This window comes from Purpureocillium lilacinum, assembly GCF_023168085.1.
Source record: "Purpureocillium lilacinum CBS 284.36 DNA, scaffold_7, whole genome shotgun sequence".
In the NCBI taxonomy this organism is placed as follows: Eukaryota; Fungi; Ascomycota; class Sordariomycetes; order Hypocreales; family Ophiocordycipitaceae; genus Purpureocillium; species Purpureocillium lilacinum.
In genome coordinates, this window is record NW_027072117.1 from 1,039,967 (window position 1) to 1,064,008 (window position 24,042).

The 24,042-nt window shown below is 58.5% G+C and overlaps 10 protein-coding genes across 10 annotated transcripts; 7 read left to right on the forward strand and 3 right to left on the reverse strand.

The window, feature by feature from the left end:
• Window positions 1-204: 204 nt before the first annotated feature.
• Window positions 205-1,296, forward strand: PLICBS_009212 (para-hydroxybenzoate--polyprenyltransferase, mitochondrial precursor (PHB:polyprenyltransferase); the record flags this gene model as incomplete). Its single annotated transcript, XM_018323731.1, has 1 exon — window positions 205-1,296. One exon carries the CDS (start codon window positions 205-207, stop codon window positions 1,294-1,296), a length of 1,092 nt encoding a protein of 363 aa, XP_018176910.1.
• A 259-nt stretch (window positions 1,297-1,555) lies between these two features.
• On the reverse strand, window positions 1,556-2,052 carry PLICBS_009213 (40S ribosomal protein uS12; the record flags this gene model as incomplete). Its single annotated transcript, XM_018323732.1, has 2 exons — window positions 1,556-1,734; window positions 1,794-2,052. 2 exons carry the CDS (start codon window positions 2,050-2,052, stop codon window positions 1,556-1,558), a joined length of 438 nt encoding a protein of 145 aa, XP_018176911.1.
• Window positions 2,053-2,877: 825 nt separating this feature from the next.
• Window positions 2,878-3,399, forward strand: PLICBS_009214 (uncharacterized protein; the record flags this gene model as incomplete). The annotated part of the gene is made up of 1 exon (XM_018323733.1): window positions 2,878-3,399. The coding sequence occupies one exon, from the start codon at window positions 2,878-2,880 to the stop codon at window positions 3,397-3,399; it is 522 nt and encodes a 173-aa protein (XP_018176912.1).
• Window positions 3,400-4,802: 1,403 nt separating this feature from the next.
• On the forward strand, window positions 4,803-5,162 carry PLICBS_009215 (uncharacterized protein; the record flags this gene model as incomplete). The annotated part of the gene is made up of 2 exons (XM_018323734.1): window positions 4,803-4,987; window positions 5,048-5,162. 2 exons carry the CDS (start codon window positions 4,803-4,805, stop codon window positions 5,160-5,162), a joined length of 300 nt encoding a protein of 99 aa, XP_018176913.1.
• Window positions 5,163-6,453: 1,291 nt separating this feature from the next.
• On the forward strand, window positions 6,454-9,203 carry PLICBS_009216 (uncharacterized protein; the record flags this gene model as incomplete). Its single annotated transcript, XM_018323736.1, has 7 exons — window positions 6,454-6,498; window positions 6,567-6,854; window positions 6,937-8,180; window positions 8,249-8,711; window positions 8,805-8,891; window positions 8,971-9,133; window positions 9,187-9,203. 7 exons carry the CDS (start codon window positions 6,454-6,456, stop codon window positions 9,201-9,203), a joined length of 2,307 nt encoding a protein of 768 aa, XP_018176915.1.
• A 760-nt stretch (window positions 9,204-9,963) lies between these two features.
• On the reverse strand, window positions 9,964-11,009 carry PLICBS_009217 (adenylate kinase; the record flags this gene model as incomplete). Its single annotated transcript, XM_018323737.1, has 4 exons — window positions 9,964-10,420; window positions 10,490-10,644; window positions 10,724-10,776; window positions 10,862-11,009. The coding sequence occupies 4 exons, from the start codon at window positions 11,007-11,009 to the stop codon at window positions 9,964-9,966; spliced, it is 813 nt and encodes a 270-aa protein (XP_018176916.1).
• Window positions 11,010-12,763: 1,754 nt separating this feature from the next.
• PLICBS_009218 (proteasome regulatory particle subunit) lies at window positions 12,764-13,925 on the forward strand (the record flags this gene model as incomplete). Its single annotated transcript, XM_018323739.1, has 3 exons — window positions 12,764-12,950; window positions 13,016-13,287; window positions 13,350-13,925. 3 exons carry the CDS (start codon window positions 12,764-12,766, stop codon window positions 13,923-13,925), a joined length of 1,035 nt encoding a protein of 344 aa, XP_018176918.1.
• A 1,637-nt stretch (window positions 13,926-15,562) lies between these two features.
• On the reverse strand, window positions 15,563-16,875 carry PLICBS_009219 (coproporphyrinogen-III oxidase; the record flags this gene model as incomplete). Its single annotated transcript, XM_018323741.1, has 2 exons — window positions 15,563-16,582; window positions 16,660-16,875. 2 exons carry the CDS (start codon window positions 16,873-16,875, stop codon window positions 15,563-15,565), a joined length of 1,236 nt encoding a protein of 411 aa, XP_018176920.1.
• A 1,629-nt stretch (window positions 16,876-18,504) lies between these two features.
• PLICBS_009220 (ubiquitin-like protein atg8) lies at window positions 18,505-18,991 on the forward strand (the record flags this gene model as incomplete). Its single annotated transcript, XM_018323742.1, has 3 exons — window positions 18,505-18,594; window positions 18,661-18,878; window positions 18,943-18,991. The coding sequence occupies 3 exons, from the start codon at window positions 18,505-18,507 to the stop codon at window positions 18,989-18,991; spliced, it is 357 nt and encodes a 118-aa protein (XP_018176921.1).
• A 2,788-nt stretch (window positions 18,992-21,779) lies between these two features.
• Window positions 21,780-23,936, forward strand: PLICBS_009221 (plasma membrane fusion protein prm1; the record flags this gene model as incomplete). The annotated part of the gene is made up of 1 exon (XM_018323743.1): window positions 21,780-23,936. One exon carries the CDS (start codon window positions 21,780-21,782, stop codon window positions 23,934-23,936), a length of 2,157 nt encoding a protein of 718 aa, XP_018176922.1.
• Window positions 23,937-24,042: the final 106 nt, after the last annotated feature.

A 24,042-nucleotide genomic window follows, 5' to 3' on the forward strand; every position in this document is an offset into this window, starting at 1 on the left:
AGGAACGTAGTCCCTAACCGTCAGTCGCGATACAGGAAGGTTGCACACCCTCGCTTGTTGAAGGCTCATTCGTGAGCCATGGCGTCCACAAACATGTCCAAGGCCTCGTTATTGGCCTCGCGAGGTTCGTGTGGCTTAGTCCTGAGGACCTCTACGAAAATACTCTCGCCCTTCCATCATCCGTCTCTGGCAAGGCGCAGCTCGATGCGGCAGCCCGTAAGCCTAGCCATAGCCAAAGCCTTTCATCAGGCCAAGTCGCGGTCACTGCCGGTGATCGATGCGGGACGCAACGAACAGGCCTCGCCGGTGGTGCTTCCATACACCTCGCCGACGTCTGGCCTTCTATCCAAGATCCCGCGATCGTGGGTGCCGTACGCAGAGCTCGTGCGGCTTGACAAGCCGGCGGGCACCTATTATCTCTTCTTCCCGTGTCTCTTCTCAACGCTGATGGCGGCGCCAATGCTCTCACCCGCGGCGTCCCTGGGGTCTGTAACTAGCTTCTCCCTGCTGTTCCTGGCCGGTGCCGTCATCATGCGTGGAGCTGGATGCACCATCAACGATCTCTGGGACAGGAACCTCGACCCTCACGTCCACAGAACGCGACTACGGCCAATCGCCCGTGGCGCCGTCACACCATTCAAAGGTGTCGTCTTTACCGGTTTTCAGCTCCTCGCAGGGCTAGCGGTGTTGGTTCAGTTTCCCCTCCCGTGCATTCTATACGGCACTTTGAGCTTGCCTCTGGTCGCATCCTACCCCCTGGCCAAGAGGGTAACATACTATCCCCAGGTCGTCTTGGGGCTGACGTTCTCCTGGGGAGCCATCATGGGATTCCCTGCTCTCGGCTTGGACCTATTGTCAAACTCGGCCGTTTTGACAGCCGCTGGGTTTCTATACGCATCCAACGTCGCCTGGACGGTCCTCTATGACATGATTTATGCTCATATGGACATCAAGGACGATGCGAAGGCCGGGATCAAGAGCATTGCTCTCAAGCATGATGCCGACACCAAGAAGGTGCTGACGGGTTTGGCCGTCACGCAGGTGGCTCTGCTGGCGGCGGCGGGGGTGGCTTCAGGTGCAGGACCAGCGTTCTTTGTCGGCAGTTGCGGCGGGGCCTTGATCAGCCTGGGCGTCATGATCAAACGTGTCAACCTCAAGAGCGTCCAGGACTGCTGGTGGTGGTTCAGAAATGGTTGCTGGATCACCGGCGGTACCATTAGCGCGGGACTGGCTGCCGACTATCTGATACGCAAGGCAGAGGAGGATGCCGCCGCCGCAATGGAAGCTGGCCAGTGAACCCTCCCCAAACGAGGGTACCGCCGTCCCGGCGTGTAACAGTAGAGCCATATCTGTACAACAATACAAGGTCACGACAAACAATGGATTCGACGTGCTGTTATGATGCTCGAATGTTTTGAGAGAGACCTGGATCTACCTTCGGAACCTAGTCTCGCATGACAAAACCCAACCTGTATGCCGATGCCAGCAAGCCAATGTTACTCCTCATGCCAAAATTATGACGTGACTTCGCTCTTTTCCGCAAGTATCTCCTGCTCTAAGACCGAGGCTTCTCCTTCTTCTCCTTCCACAGAGCGAGCAGACCGACACCCGAGACCTTGACGACCTTGAATCGAACACCGGGAATGTCACCCTTGGCCTTGCCCTTGCGACCGAAACCAGCCAGAAGGACCTCGTCGTTCTCGTCCACGAAGTTCAGGCAACCGTCATTGGGGACTGAAAATACATGTTAGCCGCAACAAAGCTGCCGCCGCGCAGTGCATCGAGAGACCTACCGAAAGCCGTGACCTTCTTGCCGTTCTTGATCAACTGGACACGGACGCACTTTCGGATAGCGGAGTTGGGCTGCTTGGCCTCGACACCGACCTTCTCGAGGACGATGCCCTTGGCGTGGGAAGAGCCACCGAAAGGCGAGGACTTGAAAGCAGTGCCCAGGGCACGCTTCTTATAGTGAAGGTCGGCCCATTTCTGGTCCTTTCGGTTCGTTCGCAGCTTGCGTGCGGCGTTGAGACCACGGGGTTTGCCACCAGCCATGATTGCTAACGGTCGTTCAAGTCAGCAATGCGAAAGTGACGACGAGGATGATTGGGAGTCGGCAGCCGGCGTTGGTGATGGCACATACCGATTTATCTGCGTATCGCGTCGACGGATGGTTATTGGGACGGGCGGAGCTGCGAAAAGTTGAGAGCGGACCTGCAGAAATCCCAGGTAGGGTTTTTGCGCCCTAGCATGGGCAGAGTCGTGTGTGGAGCGGGCTTTCTGGCCACGTGACTTGGAGGGGTGCCGGAGAAACCAATGCCGGAAGCCCGGTCGGCCACGCGGGCCCACTTGCATTCCAGGAATCCAGATGCTTGAGTGGATGTACGTACGAAGTACTTCGTACTAATTACGGCATGACTCCAGTCTACAGCTCTTGGTACAAGTCGAACGCCTCCTGCTAACGTCGGTTCGGCAGAGCCTCCATCTAGCCTTCGTGCTCAGCGATGGAGCGCCCTCGACAACATGGCTTCAAGGAGGAAACCCGCTCGCGCCAGTTCCAGCTCCAAAACTGGGGAGGCTAACGAGGATCTCGGCGCTGCTCCTCCGAAGACTCGAGCCAAACAACGAGAACCGCCGCCGGTGTTGTTCCTGCACCCATCCCCAGGCGCCTCCCATGTGTCTCTTCCCGGCGCCCTAGCTCCAGGGAATCCAATCCCTGGGCCTGTGAGCACAAGACGGGATCAGCCCACCCTCGAACGCAGTGCTTCGGTGCGCTCCGGGTCCGGAGCACCCTCCGATCTCCAACAGCGATCCGGACGAGCATTGCTGACCGCAGCGAGCACTCGGAGCGCTGATAGAACCGATGCGTTATGGGCGGAGATGCAGGCGACCCTAGAGGAGGTGGAGCTCTCTGCCTCGGGGGGTACACACGTCTTCGGGCGTGAACACGATCACAAGCTGTCAGAATTGCGGACGGCACAGATAGCCCTTGCGCAGGCGTGGGCTCGGAGTGAGGCTGACGATGCAATCGCGGCTACCCCTGACGGCAACCCGGCGCCCCCTGCCGGCGACGACCTGCGCAACATCATGGGCAATCTCACGGAGGCGCCACGGGCGGGCGCCGACGGGACTGATGCGGCAAAGAGCACTGTTGGGACAACTAGTGGTCGCCCTGAAAGCAGTAGCGGAGGTGCCGATCTCCTGGGAGCCAAGCTGGAGGAAGAGACGGAAGTTGACATCCTCATGGCTCGGAAGCGGCGCGAAGCAAACGACCGATACTTTCAACGGGTCAACCAGGGCGTCATAGACGTCGTCGCCAAGCTGGAAGACGTTGCAGTGGCCATGCGCGCAGTTGAGCAAGAGAGCAAGGATGTCTGGCATGAGAGTGGCTCAGGTAGCTGAGAAATGCCAAGCAGTGTACGGTGTACTCGCCATTCGCGGAGCGGTCAAAGCATATTTGGTTCAGCGAGGGAACACGTAAGACGTTATGCTGGGCATGGAGCACGGTGTTTCGGTGTTGGCCGGCTCGGGAGGAAGTTGGATATCTCGGTTTTCCAACACAATACATTTACCGTACAGTACTGTACGACGCAAGAGGGGGGAAGGGGTTTGTAGCTGCATTTCGATCCGTGCACGAACTGAGTCGTCGCAGGCTGGCAATCCATTCATGAGTCTACAATGGCGGGTCGGTCGCGTTCCGTGATGAAGCAGCACGAGGAGACATCAGGCAGCAAAGTAAGTAGCGCTTGCAACGACGCCCCCAACCAGTGCTGCTGTAGAGTTGCACTTCCAGATTTGGGTTTGCGTCATCCGACCCAGCTGCCTGGAATGACAGGCGCAAGAAACGCAGGCCGGGCCCTGGAGGCTATCGCTGTCACCCGAACACGACGAGCCCAAACAGGGACGTGTTTAGTCTTCATTCGAGAAGATCCACTGAATAAGCAGCTTCCTCAACGAGGGTTACACTTGGCCAGGGCGCTATGGACGATCGGGTAGGTCCGCCATCATGCGTTTATTGCAGTCCCTGCCTTGCGCGTCCAAGTTCGGCAGTCCAGGAAGCTTGGCAAGCCACGCACCACCATGGGATACTCTGTACAATTTATAGCCAGATGCGGTCGCAGAAAAGACCGGCATTTGCTGCGGTCGCGGACAACGTATCTTGTCGCTCGTGACTTGTAACCGGCGTGCCCCGAGCAAGGTGACTTGTAACACACCGTGGCATCTGTGAAGCCAGTTGGCGGCAGCTTCCTCAGGTGAGAGGGGGGATGTGAAGCCGGGGCTTTGGTGGAACAAACTCAACTTGATTGAGTCTCATTGACTCGTCATTCATGACCTCCCAAATCGGGAATGGTCCCACCACAGGCTCCTCCCCCACAGCGACTCAGATCGCCGGGAAGTAGATAAACTTTGAGTATGACGGAGCGGCGCGGTGACATTAGGTACTGAGTACCTCAGCCAGCCGCGCAGGCAGGCCACAGCATGGAACACTTGGTGGAATGATCTCCGAGCCACTGAGGGACTTGGGCTAGCGCCTCCGCCTGGCCTCCTTCATCACCTTCGCTTCCCTTGACACCACCAGCACCGTCACTACGGCGTGCCCTTATATCCTCCCATCCCACCCCTCCCGGACGACTCGCCTAGGCATCTCGCTTTTGCAGCGGAGTTCAGCATACAGTCATACTCGCTTGTGCAACCTGCTCCTCGAACCTTCGAACCCGAAATACAAGGCACGCGTGCCATCCAACGAGCCGCCCGCTCCTCGCCGATAGACTCAACTTGCGTCAGCTACACCTACAGCCTTCACTATGAGACTGTTCCCCCAGCTCGTCGCCGCACTCGCCATCCTCCCTGGAGCTCTGGCGGTTGACCAGAAGCGGTCCGCAATTATTTGGTTCGATGATCCGAACACGCCCGACTCTGTGGTCAACGACGCCAAGGCATCGATAGTCAAGGGCGGCGGCAAGATCACTCACGTTTATACAATCATCAAGTAGGTCGATGAATTGATGGCAGTCACGCTGCCAATTTCTCGAGACTGACATGATGGTAGGGGCTTTGCCGTCGTTGCACCCGTAAAGGTCCTGGAAAGCGTACAGGTCACGGCTAGCAAGAGCCAGTACAAGATGCGGGTCGACAATGATGAGATGGTATCTAGCCAAGACTGATAGCCATACTGAGGAAGGTGGAGTGCGTGGCCGTGGGCGGCGATGCAGGCAGGGAGTTATGAAATGCGCTTTATCAACGCGAAACGTCGAAGGAAGCGATCGCTTTGTCTTTTCCCGGGTCTTTTGTCCCCCTCTCTTTATCTCTTTCGATCAATGATACCCGCCAATTGAACGGCGATTACCATCGCTTCTATGAAGTAGCCAGACAAAAATAGACTGCGTGTACGATCTGGCACTTGCCCAACACAAATGCTGATCCAGAGTATGGCGCGGGCGTCGATGCAGGTCGGGTCGCCACGCGGGCGACAGGCCATCTCATCCAGTGCATGGGATGGCACATGGTCTTGCGCAAAGCCAAACACGAAAGGGGCGGCGGCGAGCGGGAAATGGTGGCCGTTAAATCGCAGACCCATGATCCCTGGACTGGGCCGAAGTCTGAGACGCGGCCAAACAGGCAGAGGGCATGTATCCAGGACAAGAGGTGCCGAAGACAATAGAGTCGCTGAAGACACGCGTACGGATTAAGATCTTCAGAACAAATGGATCTGTCGGCTGAAGCGGGTACTGCCGTGCTTATACGGAGTCGGGTTCTTTGCGTTGACATCCTGTGTCTTTGCGGCGAGACAGGAGAGCTGCCGAACGGGAGGCCGACGACGGCATTGTCGCGGGAGCCATGCTCGTTTCAGGTTCTTTCCCCCCCTTAATCACCAGGTACGAGCGCGTGAAGCTGTCTGACGGGCGTTCATGTACTCCGCATTTACGCAGTATGGTGGGTAGCAGTACATACCATTATGTACGAGGTTCGATTACTACTAGGTAGGTAGGTACTTGGGCCCTCGCCGTCATTCAGGCAGCCCAATCGTCGCCCCACACACGACCGTGCTGCTGCTGGTCAGGGGACACAGGGGACACCAGCCCGACCCAAACAGGCAAATGGAGCTGTCCTCGGCAACGCGTTTTAATATTAAACTCTAGATTCACCCGAGACCAAGACTCGAATCAACACCTGCCGTGCGAGAGGCGGCCCGACCTACCTGAGCAGTCAAGGCACCTACCTAACCACCTACCTACCTACCTGCTCCTCTGCGGCACTCCTGCTCGGCTTGTCTCGCCCTCCTCAGACCGAGGCCGATGCGCCCGCGACCGATGATGCTGCACCGGCCGGCGGTATCTCTCCTTCGACAGCAAGCCCCTCGACAGCGAGTCCCTGCACCGTGACGGCTCCCTCGCCCTCGACACTTGTCCTCCGTCGCACATGGCGCCGACCGCCTCGCCTTCGGCGTCCAGAACGATGCCTGCCTACAGCAACCGCGCGCAGGCCGCGCTGTTGAAGGCCGTTCGTCCCTCCACTGATGACGACTTGACCCTCGCGCAGCCTCGCTAACTCATGACACCCCTCTTCAGGTCAATCGTGTATTTGACCTAGACCGAACGGCCGAGTCCCTCGACGAGCTCAACAATGGCGTCGTGCTCGCACACATCCTCCATGAGCTCGACACGGAGTTCGATCCTTCCCACCTCGAATCTAGCCAGGGAGCTTCCAAGTACCTAACCAACAAGCGCAACATCCAGGCCGTGTATAAGGGCCTGTTTCGGTTCATCCGCCGGCAGGTCCCAGAACTGGGCTGTCAGGCAAAGAAATTCGACTACCACGCGGTGGCCGAGAACCCCGACGCACAGGGCATCAGCCAGGTAGGTCTCGGTCCTCCGACGCAAATGTGCGGCCACATCACTTTCGACACGTGCTCACACACACACTTCCTCTCGGCCATAGCTCCTCGCAGTCATGGTTTCGGCAGCCGCCATGGGGCCTGACAATGCAAAGTACGTGCCCAGGATACAGAACGGCTTAGACCGTGAGAACCAGGCCGAAATTATGCAGATCATTCGCGCCATGCAGCAGGATATTGCCAATTACAAGGATGACGACGACCTCGACGAGGCCATTGATGCTGTCATGGAGGCCCGAGATATCGACCTACTCGTCGAGGAGCAGAATGCGGCTCTCCGCCAACAGCTCGATGGCGCCAAGAAGACCCTGTCCGACTACATCACGCGGCTGGAGCACCTTCAGCAGAGCCACGAAGAGCTCAAGTACGAAAAGGAGAAGAATGACCGCGAGCTCGAGATTCTCCGCAAGGCCACTCAAGATGGAGCCAACAGCGCGGAGGCCATCAAGCTTCTCGAAGCACAAGTGCACGAGCAGATGGAAATTATCGCCAGAAACGAGGAGACCATACGAAATCATGACAGAATTAAGGCACAGCTCGAGACCGAGGTGCAGCGCCTGAGCCAGAAGAGCATGCAGGCCGACGAGCTCCGGGACCAGGTCACCGAGTGGAAGCACAAGGCCGACGAGCTTGAAAAGAAGGCCAACACCGCCGAGCGCTACAAGCAAAAGCTGGAGGCGCAGCAGGGCCTGGTGAAGGAGGTGCAGAATCTCCAGTATGAGCGAGCCGAGCTTCAGGAACAGCTGCGGTCTCTCGTGAGCGACAGAGAGCGGGGGGACCGTACGAGGAAAGCCGAGGACGAGCTCACCAAGATGATCACCCAGTCAGAGCAACACCTGTGGGATGAGCGGAACCAGAAGAATCAGCTCATCAAAGACGTCGCGGCACTTGAGGAAGAGTTGGTGCGATTGAAGGCACAACGAACCCACGACGAGCACTTCATCCAGGATTTGCAGGAGCAATTGCATCAAGGTGGCGGCGGCGCTCCGCAAGGCGATGGCCTCGGCTCCGAGTCAGGGACATTCAACCTGGAAGACGAGCTCAACAACGCCGCCGGGGACGAGGGGCAGACGAACGTGCCACTGGAGTTGTCACGGCTCAAAGCTGAGAATGAGTTGCTCCGCAAGACTTTTGGTTCGACCGGAGATGCCGCGTTGCTCCGACGCGAGTTGGAGGACCAAAGACGCCAAAGGGACAGACTTCAGCAAAACTTCAACGAAATTTTCGAGAAGCACATTGTAACTCAGGAGCAAATCAAGGCGCTGATGGCCGATGCCACAGGCGAAGGGTAAGTTCTGACTTTGTCCCAGGTCGCTCGATGTAGAAGCTTTACGTGCTGACATGTTGCCACAATAGCTCGCAAGCTTTCATCAACCTGCGGACGCAGCTTGTACAGTCTCAATCAAGCCTTGAAGAGACAGTTAAGCGTTCCACCGACCTGCAAACGAGAGTTGCCGACATGGAACGGGAGCTCATCAGCGCAAGAGCTCAGGCGTCGGCCGCCGAAAAGGGAGGCACTGCGGCTATCGACGAGCTGAAGAGCACCGACAAGCTGATCTCCGAGTCGCTCAAGGCGGAGCTAGACCGGCTGCGGGACGAGTTCAGCTTCGTAGTGAGCGAGAGGGATGCGCAAAAGTCGCAGCTGATCGAAGCACTCCTAGCCAAGGACAAGCTTCGCAAGGAGATTGAAGAAGGCAAAGAGCTGCACGACACGTCCGCGGTCCCGACGGAAACTGCCGACGCGGACATGTCGGAGGCTGCTAAGAAGTCTGGCGAGAAGATCGAGAAGCTCCGAGCCCGCCTCAAGGAGCGCAAGCAGGTGAGTTGCCGTCGAGCCGTGCTGAGCAGGCTTATTGCTCAGCGCCTCGTCTGTCATGCATTATTTTGCCGGGTCTGACTCGATCTTTCACAGCAACTCGAGCAATCGGAACAAGAGAAGCTCGATCTGCAAAACAAACTCAAGGCAGTTCAAGGGGGCCAGATTTCTGCCGCGCAAAAGGTATGCAGGCCGTTTCGGAATCAGAGAGCACGCCTGCGATACGCCATGCATGCTAGCCGCTGACTCAATCCATGGACAGGCTGCGACCGATCAGGTCATCAAGAACCTCCAAAGAGAGAACGCGTTGATCGCTACGGCTTGGTATGACCTCACCAGCCGGCTGCAGAGCAACCATGTCGTACTGCAACGAAGGCACGATGCGCCGCGGAGCTGGCTGAACAAGCAGAGGCAGATGGTCAATGGTCAGTTGCGCCAACGCGACTTGCTCTACCTCTACTGACCTGATTGTGATCAGCTACCCCGAGGAGATAGGATCTCACGGGTTGAGCTCCCCCGTCCCGCCTCGACCCGGCAGACGAGATGGCGCATCCTGCCTGGGGGCAGCAGGCTGCACGTACATAGGCGTGCCCACGACACGTACATCACCTTTAATACCTTGTATGCCCTCATGGATCTGTGTTCTCCTGGCGGGGGTTTCTTGCGAGCCCAAAGTGGTTTTGCCCTTTTCCTCCCTTTTTTTTCTCGAGTACTGTACCCAGCATTGCGAGGAGCTATTTTGGATGACGCACTTGGCTTTTCTTCAACTTCTTCTCCGTAGCCGTCGTCGGAAACACACGCCTGCCTCGTCTAAACTTGGGAGATTGGCCGGACACAGCGGCAGCAGTTGGGCGAAGATGGCGGCGGTGAGGCCGACCAGAGAAGATGAGCTGCAAAAGGTAGACAGCAGCACACGCAGATACACATCCCTCCACAGATATCCGACCACTACTAGGGTAGTTGGCTTAGACAAACTCTTATATCAGCGGATGCCCACCATCGTCACGCAATATCCCAAGACTGTTGTAGGTTCTGCCACCAGCTCGCTACAGCGAGAGCCGGAAAGGCTGTTATGTATTGATACATACATACATTCGTTCGACTGCTTCTAAGTCTACACGGGGTTATAAGGGCCGTGGGAAAACTTGCGACGGCCCGTCTTGAGCTGGCCGTCGAGTCTGTCCCAAGCCGCTCCCCATTTTTTTTTTTGTCATGGTGATACATTCATCCATCCAACGGTCGGCAGGGTAGCGCTTCAGCTCTTGCCAGCAATCCGGGAAAGGATGCCCGTGGCGTGGCCCTTCTTGTCGCCCTCAAGAATATCCAACATGTTCTTCCAAACCTGGCCGGGCTGCTGGCTGGCGTCAATGCCCTGCCAGATGCCGTTCTTGCGGTAGTAGTCAACGACCGGGGCGGTCTGCTTGTGGTAGGTGCCGAGGCGCTTCTTGAGCGCGTCGGCGGTGTCGTCGCTGCGCTGGATGAGAGGCTCGCCAGTGATGTCGTCCTTCATGGGCTCCTTGGGAGGGTTGAAGGTGCTGTGGTAGGAGCGGCCCGAAGCCGGGTGGATTAGACGCCCGGTAATGCGCGCGACGAGCAGGGAGTCGTCGATCTGGAGCTCGACGGCGTGCTGGAGCTTCTTGTTGCGCTCCCCGAGCATGGCGTCGAGGCCCTCTGCCTGGGGGACGGTGCGGGGGAAGCCATCAAGGATAAAGCTGCGCCAGCATCAGCACGTGTAAGTCGGGGCAAGGGGATTCAAGGTCCGAGATGGGCCTAGCACGCACCCGCCCTGGCACTCCTTGTTGTTGTCCAGCTCCTCCTTGATCATGCCGATGACTATGTCATCGCTGACAAGGCCGCCCTGGTCCATGATCTTCTTCGCCTCGCGACCGAGAGGGGTCTTCTTGGCGACCTGGGAGCGCAGCATGTCGCCGGTGGCCTGCGCGGTTTACCGGGTCAGCGAAATCGCGCGACTTTGGGGGCCCGCGAAACGGCTTTCGCGGGCTATGCGAACTCACCAGATGGCAGCAGGAGAAGCGCTCCTTGATCTTGGGCGCCTGGGTTCCCTTGCCTACAAACTCAGGTAGTCAGCACAAGCCGGTGGGTGGCTCGCGGGATGGGAGCGCGGAAGGGCCTCCGGAGGGGCGAATGCGCACCTGCGCCAGGAGGGCCGATGAGAATCATGCGAATCTCCTGGGTGGTAGGGGCCGACCCGGTAGCGCGCTGCTCGAGGCTCTTGATCCGCGAGTCAAGGTTGGAGATGACATCCTTGAGCTGCTTGAGCTCATCCTCGACGAAACCCATGGCTGCGGTCTTGGGGGTGGTGCGTGGAGGGTTGTTTGCTTGTGTCAACGAGCCGGTGAGCTGGGACCAATTGGGAGGCGAAACTCGCAGGGCTCGATCGCGGTGGGTAGGCGAGCGGAGGCCGAGGAGGGGGAGCAGAGAGGCGAGGGCCTGGGCGGAGAGCGAAGCGGTATGAAGACGAGGCGGACGAGAGAAGAGAGAGTAAGAGGAATTGTCGGCAAAAGGTGGACACGCCCGGACAGGAATCCTGGAGAGTTTTCGGTGGACACTGGGGAGCGAGCCCAGCAATCAGCGCCGCTTCCATGGCTCTGTCGGCCACAGGGGACTCGGCTCGCCAGCGCGATGCTTCCCCAGTGTTTTTCTGCCCAGACAACCAGAGCTCCAGCCGAGGCCGGGGGCTGATTGGCTGCATCTGTCGACGTTCCAGGTTGCGGCAACAGATCTGCGGGGCACCACGCGCTGGCTGCTGCCACCCAAGGTACCGAGTACCGGCTACCAGCAGCGCCCACGGCGGGGCCGCCGCGGCAGGGACAAGTATAGGGGACTCTGGTCTCGCAAACGCTGGGTTGTGCGGGCCGTTCAAGTCCGGTTGCTCTCATCAGAGGCCCAGCACCAGCCGGCCGAAAGGTAACGTTGTCGCACCTGGCGCCGGCTGTCCTCTGCCAGCTGCCTTGGCTGAGGTGCTGGTGCCGACGCCGCCGGGCCGAAGGCAGCTGTGGCCGGCGCATGCGCTGGCGTGTCGGTGGGCGGCCTGGCGATTCGCTTCCCTTGCTCCGTGGTCGGCATCTCACAAAAGGCTGCCGCCCTGGAGGTCCACCAGACGCGACGCTCATGCGTTTGATCGTCTTGCTTAACCTTCTCCGCGCGTAGCTGTGCGAAGATAAAAAATGCTCGCACTCACAAGCTCGGGCGACCTCTCCTCGCACGCACCACTTACCGGCCTGACGTCTCACGGTATAATTTGTCGTCCTTTCATTCGAGCCAGGCACCTGGCAAATGACACATTCAAAGCTATAAACAAGGCCTCCTCCAGCCCCTGCACCGCAGGCCAGAGCGCCGTTGGGTGAACCCACCTGCATTGGCGATGTCGTACGTATGTACTCCGTAGGCACTCGTACTTCGTAGTCAGCGTGTCTTGGGCAAGACGTGCAACCGCCGGCCTCTCCAAGGGATTTGCTTGGCCATCTTGTCGGGTACGCTGCACGCCTGCTAGAGGCATCCTTCTCCTCAGGTTCCATTCTCAAGTGGCTCATGGCCAAGACCACGCACGCCATGTCGGGACAGACGGACTGCCACTTCTTCCACCAAAGCACGTGACCCCCCCCCCCAAAAAGTTCTCCCGTTATGCCCGGTACGTACCGCATTAGGTGAGCAGAGCCCAGGCTCCACCGACCACCACCAACTGACGAGGGTGAGCTAAGCTATCGTCAACCTGTGTGCCTGGCCATCGCATCACCCTCTCAATTCCAGACTTCCCAGCTTTCTCGCCATTCGCATCATCACAGGGGACGCTCCGCACCCGTCTACCAGCCGGAAACCACTCTTTTCATATCTCGTGTCTGGTCTGCCGACTGCACATGGTTGAAATCCCAGACTTGCATCTCTGCAGCAAGGCAACCGTGGGCATACGCATCGACGGCAACGGCTCCTCTATCGCGATAGAATCGAGCGTCCCGACGCCCACAAAGCTTCCGTAACCCTTCATCGCACACATCTATCCGACCAGGCAACGGTATTGCCAAACCGTGCTCAGGATGCCTACCACGACCGCTGAGACGCTCTCCCTCGTCACCCGGAATGTCACCGTCGCCCCCCTCGTCCTCCTCTCCGCAGTCGACCACTACAACCGAACCGTTCAGAACAAAACGAAACGGCGAGTTGTCGGTGTTTTGCTCGGTCAGAATGATGGCAAGAATGTCAGAGTGTCCAACAGCTTCGCTGGTACGTCGCGCATTCGTGCTCCCGCCTTTGGTGATTCATCGTCTCTGACACGACTGCTTCAACAGTCCCCTTCGAGGAAGATGAGAAAGATCCCTCGGTCTGGTTCTTGGACCACAACTACGTCGAGTCCATGAACGACATGTTCAAGAAAGTCAACGCCCGCGAGAAGCTGATAGGCTGGTACCATTCCGGTCCCAAGCTTCGCGCCTCTGACCTCGAGATAAACGATCTTTTCAAGCGCTACACGCCGAACCCTCTCCTTGTCATCATCGACGTACAGCCCAAGGAGTCGGGCGTCCCTACAGACGCCTACTTTGCTGTCGAGGAGATCAAAGACGTAAGCCGGAACCACCATCCTCGACTGACGGCGCCAGCCTGCTAACATTCGTTGTTCCATAGGACGGTACGACTACTTCGAGAACCTTCGTCCACACTCCGTCCATCATCGAAGCCGAGGAAGCCGAGGAGATTGGTGTCGAGCACTTGCTACGAGATATTCGAGACGTCGCTGTTGGCACACTTTCCACTCGCGTCACCAACCAGCTTCAGTCGCTCCAGGGTCTGCACCTGCGGCTGCGTGACATCGGTGCCTACCTGCAAAAGGTTCTTGACGGACAACTCCCGGTCAATCATGCCATTCTCGGCAACCTTCAGGACGTCTTCAACCTGCTCCCCAACCTGTCCACGCCGGAGAGCGATGGCAAGACTGGTGGTGGAGAACTGGCACACGCCATGAGCATCAAGACCAACGACCAGCTCATGGCCATCTACCTCAGCAGCCTGATACGCGCCATCACTGCCTTCCACGACTTGATAGAAAACAAGATCCAAAACCGACAGCAGCAAGAGGACAAGGATGCCAAGAAGGAGGAAGGGAACGGGAAGGATGAGAAGAAGGAGGCAGGCGCCAATGGGGTCAATGGTGAGACCAAGGACGGCGACAAGGATAAGGAAGGGAAGGACAAGAAGAAATAAGCAGTGCTGCCGAGGGTGCTTTATGAAGCAAAGGATGGACAACCTGGACATGTTCCACATCCGCTCTGTGGCGGGCGAACGGAGGGCCATGCCTGGCACTATGTCCATATGTATTGTACATGGGCTATCACGGAAACCTTGTAGAGCAGAACCAAAGACAGACAAGCGCAACGGCGGCATCGTTGCGTACTTGCAAGCTCGCCTTCCCTGGTGTGTGTGTGTGACCAAGATCGTGGCATAAGCTGCAGAGTCTGCGCGCTGTTTGTTTCAGCTGGTTTCTATGCTAGACGATTGCCATCATTCCGGCCATTTCTTCCCTTGTAGCCCTCTTCTCGTCAACTCGGGTGCCAAGCAGACTTCCCCAGGTCTCCGCAAGGAGACAGGCCAGGAGATGCTTGCAGCAAGGCACGTCCTCCCCATGGCCAGGGCGCCCATCCGAGCTCATACCTCCAAACAGCCAACCTTGTCCAGCCGCTTGCGTCCTTTGGGGCTGTTGTTCCATCGGCCCGGGTTGTTGAGGAGAGGCTGCCGGAGGCGTACTCGCGTGCCCCTCCTGCGCCGCCGCCCCGTCGTAGTGGGCGAACGCATCGAGGGCGAAGCCCGCGCATGAGCAGCTCCATGCGTCTAGGTGCACGGCGTAAGTCCTCGGCGCGGACGGGGGATCCCGGCCGCCGCGCCGACTCAGGGTAGAGGCAAGTGAGCGGACGAAGTAAGCCTGCACGCATCCCGTCGAGTGTCGTCCAGCAGCCTGGCACCGTCCTGTGGGCGAAGCGGGCTCTCCAGCATTCTCCGCATGTTCAGCAAGACCCGCGCTTGGGTCTTCGGTCTCAACACCGCGCGACGCCTCGGGCTCCACGGCTGCGACGAAGCGCGTCACCAACTTGCGGTCGAGGAGGTCCAGGGCCGACAGCACCATGTCTGGGAACAGCACGTGGAGCGTCAAAAGCAGACGGCGGCGACGGTCGACTTCCTCTGCATCGCTGGCATCGGCAACGTGCTTGTCAGCCTGTGACGGTGCCAAGGAAGGCGGCGCGCTCGACAAGGAGACGACGAGGGATTCGAGGAGCTGGCGCTGAGCCGGGAGGCGTTGCGTCGACATGCTCTAATCGTACTGGCCGCGATCAGAGTCCCATGGTATTCCTCACGACCAGATGGTTTGATTTATGCCATGGCTGGCTTGAGACGTGGCTTTGCCAGAGTGCACCGGCCGTGAGTTGTGGTGGTAGATGAGAGTGAGTGATGTGAAATAAATTGTGGAGTTGCTTTTCGGCGGCAGCGTGATTCAACAAGAGGTTGAGGTCGCGACTTGCCCTTCTCCTACAAACCGTCCGCCAATAGCCCAGAGCTCAAAGAAGTGACACACGAGCGCGACCAAATCCAACACTTCGTAGGTAAAACCACTGTTGTTCGATTGATACCTAGTACTCATACATGCTTCGGCAACCTCGGGGATTATTCGCACATGCCAGCTCCTACCCAAGGGCATGAGGCTGCCAGCCAATTGTACACTTTTAGACATCTAGCTTCCCCGTCCCTTCTTCTTTGGGTGACTTTTTTTATCGATACACAAGCATGCTCCGGTGACAATGTCGTGGCACAGGCCAGTCGCGTACACCATGGTATGGGCCACAATCGCCTTAAACCCACTCCTTGGGGTCCTTCAGCACGTCTACCAACCGCTGTTCGCGGCTCTTGGGCTCCGGCTCGTGCATGTACCTCCAGCTCGCCGTCAGGGGTAGGCTCATGAGGATGCTCTCGACGCGAGATCCGGGGGTGTTGAGGCCAAAGGCTGTGCCGCGGTCGTGGACAAGATTGAACTCGACGTACTTACCCCGGCGAATCTGCTGCCACTCCTTTTCCTTCTCCGTAAACGGCATGTCCTTGCGCTTCTCGATAATTGGGATGTACGAGGGCAGGAAGGACTTGAGGCAGTCCTGGATAAAGGCGAAGGTGTTCTCGCGGTCGCGCTCCGACTCGTCGAGATCGTCGAAGAAAATACCACCGATACCACGGCACTCCCCGCGATGCTTGTTGAAAAAGTACTTGTCGCACCACTTCTTGAAGCGAGGGTAGTAGGTCTTGTCGTGTGCGTCGCAAGCCTCCTTGAGCGTCTTGTGGAAATGGATGGCGTCCTCGTCGAACAAGTACGAGGGTGTCAGGTCGCTGCCGCCGCCGAACCACCAGGCCTGAGAGGTGCCGTCGGGGTTGGCCGTTTCAAAGTAGCGGTAGTTGAGGTGGACGGTCGGGGCCATGGGGTTCTTGGGGTGCAGCACCATGCTCAGGCCCGCGGCGAAGAAGTCGAGGGACTCGACGCTGGGGTCGAGCGTCTTGTGGTCGGCGTGCATCTTCTGGATGGCGGGCTTGGGAAGGGCACCGTAAACGACGCTGACACCAACGCCGGCCTTCTCAAAGACATTACCGTCCTGCAGAACGCAGGTTATGCCGCCGCCGCCATTGGGACGGTTCCACTCGTCCTTGCGAAACTTTTTGCCGTCAACCCTCTCCAGCTCCTTGACGATGATCTGCTGCTGCTCCTTGATGAACTTTTCCATGCGCAGCCGCATCGGCGAGTCGTCGGTGACGCCGCTCTCGCGCTTCTTCTGGGCATCCTTGTCGGCGAGGGAGGTATTATCGAGCCGGACGCTTTCCGCGGAAGTCTGCGCGGGGGAGGAGGAAGTCCGGGTCAGCGTCAGCCAGGGCGAGGCTATCGGGCCAGCGCATTGGGGTGTCATACCAACTGCAGGGCCAGGGGAGCAGCAAAGCCCACTGCCGCGGCCGCGAGCCACAGCGGAAGAGTTGAGGCACGGCCTTTCGTCGTGCGCCCAGTCGAGGTCGACGCGGCGCGGCGGGCCGAACCCAATTGCCGCCTGGCAAGTCGCGGTGCCGCGATGGGGAGACGAGGCGTAAGCTGTGCAGCAACGCGCTGAGCCTGTCGCCCTGCCGCGGCCATGATTGGGGTCGGTGGTTGCTGAACGCAAGCGAGGGAAGGATGGAAGGCAGGTTTGCCGTGCCGGTGCAGGCCGTCAAAAGCTGGATCGCGGACGACGGACGCAACGGGCACCCGCTACGTTATAAAGGGTAGTCAAAAAGGGGCTGCCAGAGCCGACCACGGACTACAGCTTGCGCGGCCGGGCGGAGTCGGGTGGTGATGGCGGATGCTGGAGCTGGCAGTCGAATGTTGTCGAGACCAGCAGTGGGATGACATGACGGACGGCCGAAAGGTCGCGGCTGCAACCGGGCCCGTCAAGCGCTCCACCAAGTGGCGTGGTTGCCGCCGACTCGGCGTCTCTTTTCGCTGCCAGGGAGCCGTGCCGCACCGCAACACCGCGGGCGTGTCTCGCGCGCGATGGAGATGGCTGGACAGCGGCACTGGGAATCCAGCTGCCGGCGAAGATGCCGAGCACGGGCTACATGGCAATGATGCTGGACGGCGGAGAAGTTGTAGCTTGGCCGGTCTTTCGAGGGCCGAGGCACAGGGTAAGTCGCAAGAGCCCAAGTGCCTTCGTAAAATGTATACATGCCCTTGCCCCTCCACCAGAACTCCCCTCGTCGTGACTTTAGAGTCCCGACAGCCTCATGTTCCTGCCTGTTGTTTGGAAGAAAGAGTTTTGAACTCAATCGCGGCGCGTACTGTGCCTTGTGCGCATATCTGCCCGTGGAACCTCACGGAGGCGGGTTCGACTACCGCCGGGGATGGACAGCGTGTGCGGCGAGCGCCCAGAGAGTTTGCTGTCCTTCTCGGGCGACCCCGTCCTGCGCTGTCGTGCACCTTGGGTAAAATGCTGATCTATGGACGCTCGCAGGTGCAAGGGCAAAGCTTGCTGCGGCGGCTTCTTCGGGCGCTCCTCGCTCGCCATGGCGAAAGACGAAGGCAATGGAAGACGGCCGAGCATCCCGTGGCCTCGTCAGTCAACAGGTACCGTACCCGCCCCGGCCGGTGACCGCACAGCGCAAGTCAGGCACCCTTTGCGCTTGCATCACCTGCCGCAGCTTTGTGATTCACCACCCTCTGCGCGGCGAAGCTTCCAGCCGAAGGCGGTCTAGCGCGAGTCCCCTCCACCCCGCGCGTCGGGTCCCGTGCCGGGGCGAGGACCTGCAAGCCGGGACGGCAGGTACTTGGATTCTCTGCCAATCCACACCCACAAATAAGTACCTGGCTCGCCGCCCCGTGCGTCTCGAGGGTCGCCTCGCGCTCGTGCTGCGCTGGCTCAAAAGCGTCCCGTCGCCGCTGACGCTGACGGAGCCGGCGCCTGCCTGGCCTGGGCTGCGGTGTGAATCTGAGGGTGGTGGTGCCTGCTGCCGCATGGTGACACACCCAAGCACCCAGCCTTCCCCCCTCCCACCGCCTCCCGCCCAGTCACTCTGCATCGTCACCGACCGAGCCCGCCCCTCTCATTCTCTCTCCTGCTTCCCACCTCAACCCTGCCCGATTCTGATTACGCAGCAAACACATCCGGCGCGGCATCATCTCTCGGGGGACTCCAGTTTCCTCCTGCATCCACACTCTGCCCGCCCGACAGCGAACAGCCTCATCTCCGCACGCACAACAGCTACTACATCGTTTTCCGAGACCGCAACCATGCGCAGCAAGTTCAAGGACGAGCACCCTTTCGAGAAGCGCAAGGCTGAGGCCGAGCGCATTCGACAGAAGTATGCGGACCGCATCCCAGTAAGTACTCGTGCCTGTGCCTCGAGTCTCAACCTGACCGTGAAGCTGACCATCGCCTCGCTATAGGTCATCTGCGAAAAGGTCGAGAAGAGCGACATCGCCACCATCGACAAGAAGAAGTACCTGGTGCCGTCCGACTTGACGGTTGGCCAGTTCGTCTACGTCATCCGCAAGAGGATCAAGCTGTCTCCCGAGAAGGCCATCTTCATCTTCGTCGATGAAGTCCTCCCTCCGACAGCTGCCTTGATGAGCAGCATCTACGAGGAGCACAAGGACGAAGACGGGTACGTGTCGCCACATTTCTTCTCATACTCGGACTCGCCATGGCTGCTGACCGCTTTCGCACAGGTTCCTCTACATCACCTACTCGGGCGAGAACACGTTCGGCTCGGCTTAGGCGATGCGAACCCGCCACTTTTCGGCAAGAATGATGACGATGCTGGCGTTCCGGATACACAGTGGAGAATCTTTTCGGGCAGACGAGACTTGGGACTCTGATTTGAATGCGTACTCGCCCTTCGCTCAGCAGCGTTCAAGTTGAGATAGAGAGTCATACGCCGCTCCTCCGCGCCAGGTGGCCACCATGTGCTCCCGGGAGGAGGGCGAATGACGTGGACATGCGGCCAACCGATCCGGATGATAGCGACGCAGGCACTTTTGCTGATGACAATTAGTTTGGGGCGGGCAACGCCGGACCCTTCTGCTGAACATGACCTTATGGAACGTGTCGGCAGGCTCAGTTGCTATGCCCTCATCGTGGATGCTGCAGCTAGCGCGGTCAGGAGATTGGGACGCCGCACGCCCAAGCACTGTTGTTGTGAGATCAAATTGAAGATTCGTTCATTTTACATATCGTCCTGATATACCTGTGCGAGATGTCGGTGAATGTTTGCAGGCCATGTTGTCGTGGAGCGGTTGTGCGTCGCAGACTCTGTGGGCGAAGACGTGCGAGGTACGGGATGGCGCGACGGATGTTGACGCTGCCGACAGATGCAGGGCCGAGCATGACAGACACCTGTCTCGGTGGCGCTTCCACGTGGTCGTGCTTGCATTACATGGACAGGAGGACTGTGAGGGCTCCTTTTGCCAGTGTGATGGAGGGCTGCTTCGCCTGTTTATACTGCTCCATTCTGCGTACCGTGGACCTGTGACACATGCCGCCTGTCTTACCGCCGCTGTTGAAGAGTGCACATAATACTTACTTTAGACAAGAGCCCGAGGTGGGTGCCATGGAGCCGTCCCTTCGCGCTGGATCCTGCGTAACATTTGGGCCTGGGGGTCTCGGCGATGGGGGCGAGCATCACGCCAGGGCTAACAAGCCGACCGCTGACAGCCAATGATTTTGCAGCCGCCGAGGGCGTTCCAAACCACGTCGACGGTCCAAGGTTTGGTGGGGACTGGCACTTGTGCTCGCATTTGATGCACGATGGAGGCCGCCCAGCCCAGCATGGCTGGCGGGAGAAACGCAGCTGCAAACTCGAGCACACCCATGATGCCGTGGATGGCATCGTGGGAGCTGTTGCGGCTTTTCGGGCGCTGACGTCACACGCCCACAGTCAGGACCTCCCCTGCGGCGGAAAAGGCGTGGCTAAAGCGAGCTCTTGATTCCTCAAGCCGACAGGGCTTGGATCAACAAACCAAGGGCAAGAAGCGGCTATTCAGCTCTGGCTTCTGTGGAGAAAAACAGGTTTTGGGGGGCCTGTTCGCCTCGTGGCCGCGAAAGAAGCGCTGCAGGGACGACGATCACTGTGACGGTGGCGCTTGTGCTGCGGCACTGCTTTGGTACTATTGCAGGCGTGGAGGCGGGGAGACACTAGATGACTGGTAGGTACAGTGTAGTTGGGTGGAGGGCTGTGGACTGAAGTGAGTTCCAGGCAAAGCCAGGCAAGTGAGGTGGTGACGGCTGGAGAAGCCTAGACGAGAGCCACAGTGGAGTGGCGGCCCGAGGGAGACGGCCCCGGACCCCTTCCACAGGGTGGACCGCCATTGTTAGGTCGGGTATTAGCACCTGACCTTAGCTGGTGGCTGCCCTGTCCCGCCAGGGGCCCGGTCGCTGTTTGGCGCGCCACTCCGTCAACTCTTTGCTGTCCGCCCATGACCGCCGCCGCAGAAACCGGGAACGCAGACCACAGCCAGTCTTCGGCGCACCAATCCCCAGCGTCAACACATGGCTCTTCGTGAACAGCCCTTGCGGACCTGCACCCACGATGCCGAAACGGGTTATCGACTGGCCACCGGGCCACGGCCATGTCGTCAACGTGCGTCTCTGGCACCGGACGTCGAGCGCTCGACGACCATTAAAATGCCAGGCAAGGTCGCCTCTCGCCTCCATGGCGATGCCTTGAGAGGTCGGGAACCGTCTCGCTCCGACGCGCTTCTCCCGCCTTGCGACGAAAGACAAAGCCGAGGTGCTTGTTCGCTAGACAACTGGACATCTAGCCACACCTGTCCAGTTATATCCTGCCTCATTCGTTTGCTGGCAGGAAGAACTCCGAGCAAGGCGCTCAACGACAAACGGAGCCACAAACTTCACTTCACTTTCCCAACATTGCCCAAGCTACCAGTCGCCCGCATCTAAAATTGAACCGATACGGCGCGCCTTAACTCTTCAAGCGCCGACACCAGATCGGCGTTTACCGACTGGTTGTCGTCAGAGCCTCGTCCTGACTGCGAGCCGGCGGCTGCGCTGACTGGCTGCCCGACATCATCGCGGCGCTTAAACGCCAGCAGCCGCCGACAACAACCCCGTGATAAGCACGAGGGTGTTTCCAAACACAAACGCAGCGCAGTCGCAAGCTGAGTCTATTGGTGCTTGCCGCAGTGGCGGTGACTCAGGTAAGTCGGCTGAGCCTTTCATTCACTTACTCCCGTGTTCGACTGTTTGCCCATGTGTAGCGGCATTCAAACTGCTTCGTCGCCTATTGTCTTGCTGCCTCTTTTGTTCCCTTCCATATCGCATCCTCTCTTCCTCCACACAATCACTATGAATTCATGACAATAGAGATTGTTCTTTTCCTTTGTGTGATCGTCACCTTTCCCCTGCTCTTTATTCTTCCCCGCCACTCAAACTCCGGTGTAAACGTTAACCGCCGTACCCCGACCTTCTGATACTGCGTCGTCTTCTCCTCCTCCTCCAATTTTCGCAATCGTCATCAGCGCATAGAGATTTTCTTTTCTTACCAGCCATGGATAGATCCAGCATGTTTGCTTCCTCGCGGAAGCGCAACGCCCCGGCGGCCTCGTCGTACCCAGATGTCCCAACTTCCCTTCGCTCAGACTCGGACTCGTTGGAGAGTAGCCAAATGCCAAAGACTTTGCAGGCGCGAGCGGCAACCTCCTCGTCGATCACGCCCTATCTGAACCTCCCGTCGAGGCTCTCTCAAATTTGGATCAACCGCTGGACGATCCTCCTGTTACTCGTTCTCGTCCGCGTGGTGCTCTTGATTACCCAGCTCAACGACAATGTTGGCAACGCCAAGACCAAGGCCCTCTCTGCCTGCACCAAGGTCGAGGATATCGGTAGCGCCATGGCTTCGATGCCTCATTACTTGTCAGTTGGCGTCAACGACCTTGCTGCTGGCGGCATCGAAAAGGCCGTTCACGGCATGGTCAAGGGTCTAGACCTTGTTTTGGAGGGCGTCGAGGCCATGATCGTCTTCTACATCAACTTCCTCACCGCCACATACGTCTGCCTAATAACCGCCCTCATCCACGGAAGTCTTGATGTCGTCGCCTCTGTCACCGAAGATGCGACCAAGGCATTCAACAAGGTCATCGATGGGGCGACAACTGAAATCAAGGACATCGCCGGCGACCTCACAAAAGCCATCAACAAAATCACCGACGGCATCGAGAACTCCATCATTGGTCACTTCACACCCGATATTCCCAAGATCGACTTTTCCAAGCCCATAGACAAACTAAAGGCCTTCAACCTCAGCTCGGACGACTTCGTCCAGGACATCCGCAAACTGAACAAGGATCTCCCCGATTTCGAACAGGTCCAGAACCTCACCAAGCAGGCCATCTCGATCCCGTTCAACATGGCCCGCGATGGCATCAACGAGAGCTTCAGCGCGTACAAGTTTGACCGCGATGTGTTCCCTCTTGCGCAGAAACAGAAGCTCACGTTCTGCTCTGATAACGACACGCTGAACAGTTTCTTCACGCACTTGTTTGAACTCATCAAGAAAGCCAAGATTGCCTTTGTGGTGTTGCTATCCATACTGGCCGTCGCCGCCATTGTTCCAATGGCCTGGTTTGAGATACGGCGGTGGCGACGACAGCAAAAGAATGCTAAGCTTATTGCGCAGAACCAGTACGACCAGATGGACGTCGTCTACATTGCATCGCGACCCGTCACGGCCACGTGCGGTATCAAGCTGGCATCGAGGTTCAGCGGACGCCGGCAGATTCTCACGCGATGGTGCGTTGCTTATGCAACGTCGGTGCCCGCCATCTTCGTGCTGTCGCTTGCCCTTGCTGGCTTCTTCTCGTGCTTCTGCCAGTTCATTCTCCTCAAGGTTGTGGAGAAGGAGGTGCCCGCTCTCGCCGGCGAGGTCGGGGAGTTCGCAGGCCAGGTGGTCAAGACACTGGAGAACGTGTCAGACCAGTGGGCTGCCGATGCCAACGGCGTCGTCAAGGGGGTCAACGACGATATCAACAAGGAGGTGCTCGTCTATGTCGTCAACGCCACAGACGCAGTCAACAACACCATCAATATGTTCCTTGACACCATGGAGAAAGGACTCGAGACCGTCTTCAACGGGACGATTCTCCTGGACCCGATCAAGACTGTGCTGCACTGCGTCATCGGCATCAAGATTGAGAGTGTACAAAAGGGGCTGACTTGGGTGCACGATCATGCGCACGTCAACTTCCCCATGTTCGACAACAACACCTTCAGCATGGGCGCCAACAAATCGATTTCGGGAGACTCGGATCTGAACACGTTTCTCGCGTCGCCGTCATCTGTCACCACGGACGAGGTGTCGGGAGCCGTTCAGCACGTTACGAACTGGCTTCACGACAACCTTGTTCAGGAGGCGCTCATTTCCACTGGCATCCTCCTCATCTATGTCATCGTGGTCCTCATTGGCGTAACAAGAACTCTCGCCGGCATGGCGATGCCAGACAAGACGCACGGCAACGGCGGCATGCACTACACAGGCGAAAACCGGCCGCCGCTGAGCCCCCGAGCCGCCAATCCCGCCAATGAGTCAACGTGGGAGGCGCGGGATGAGAAGACGTTGATGTCCGGCGGCCAAGGCACCCGTTTCACCGATGCGCGGCCTGACCGGGATTGGTCTGGCGGCCCGTCAGAGGCGAGAAACGAGTTCTAGTAGCGCGGGAGAGCGGAAACAGGCGATACCCATATAGGAAGCACGCAGAAGGATTAATCACAGGGAACCGGATGTCGCCTTGGCCAGGCTGGACCCCGCCGAGAGG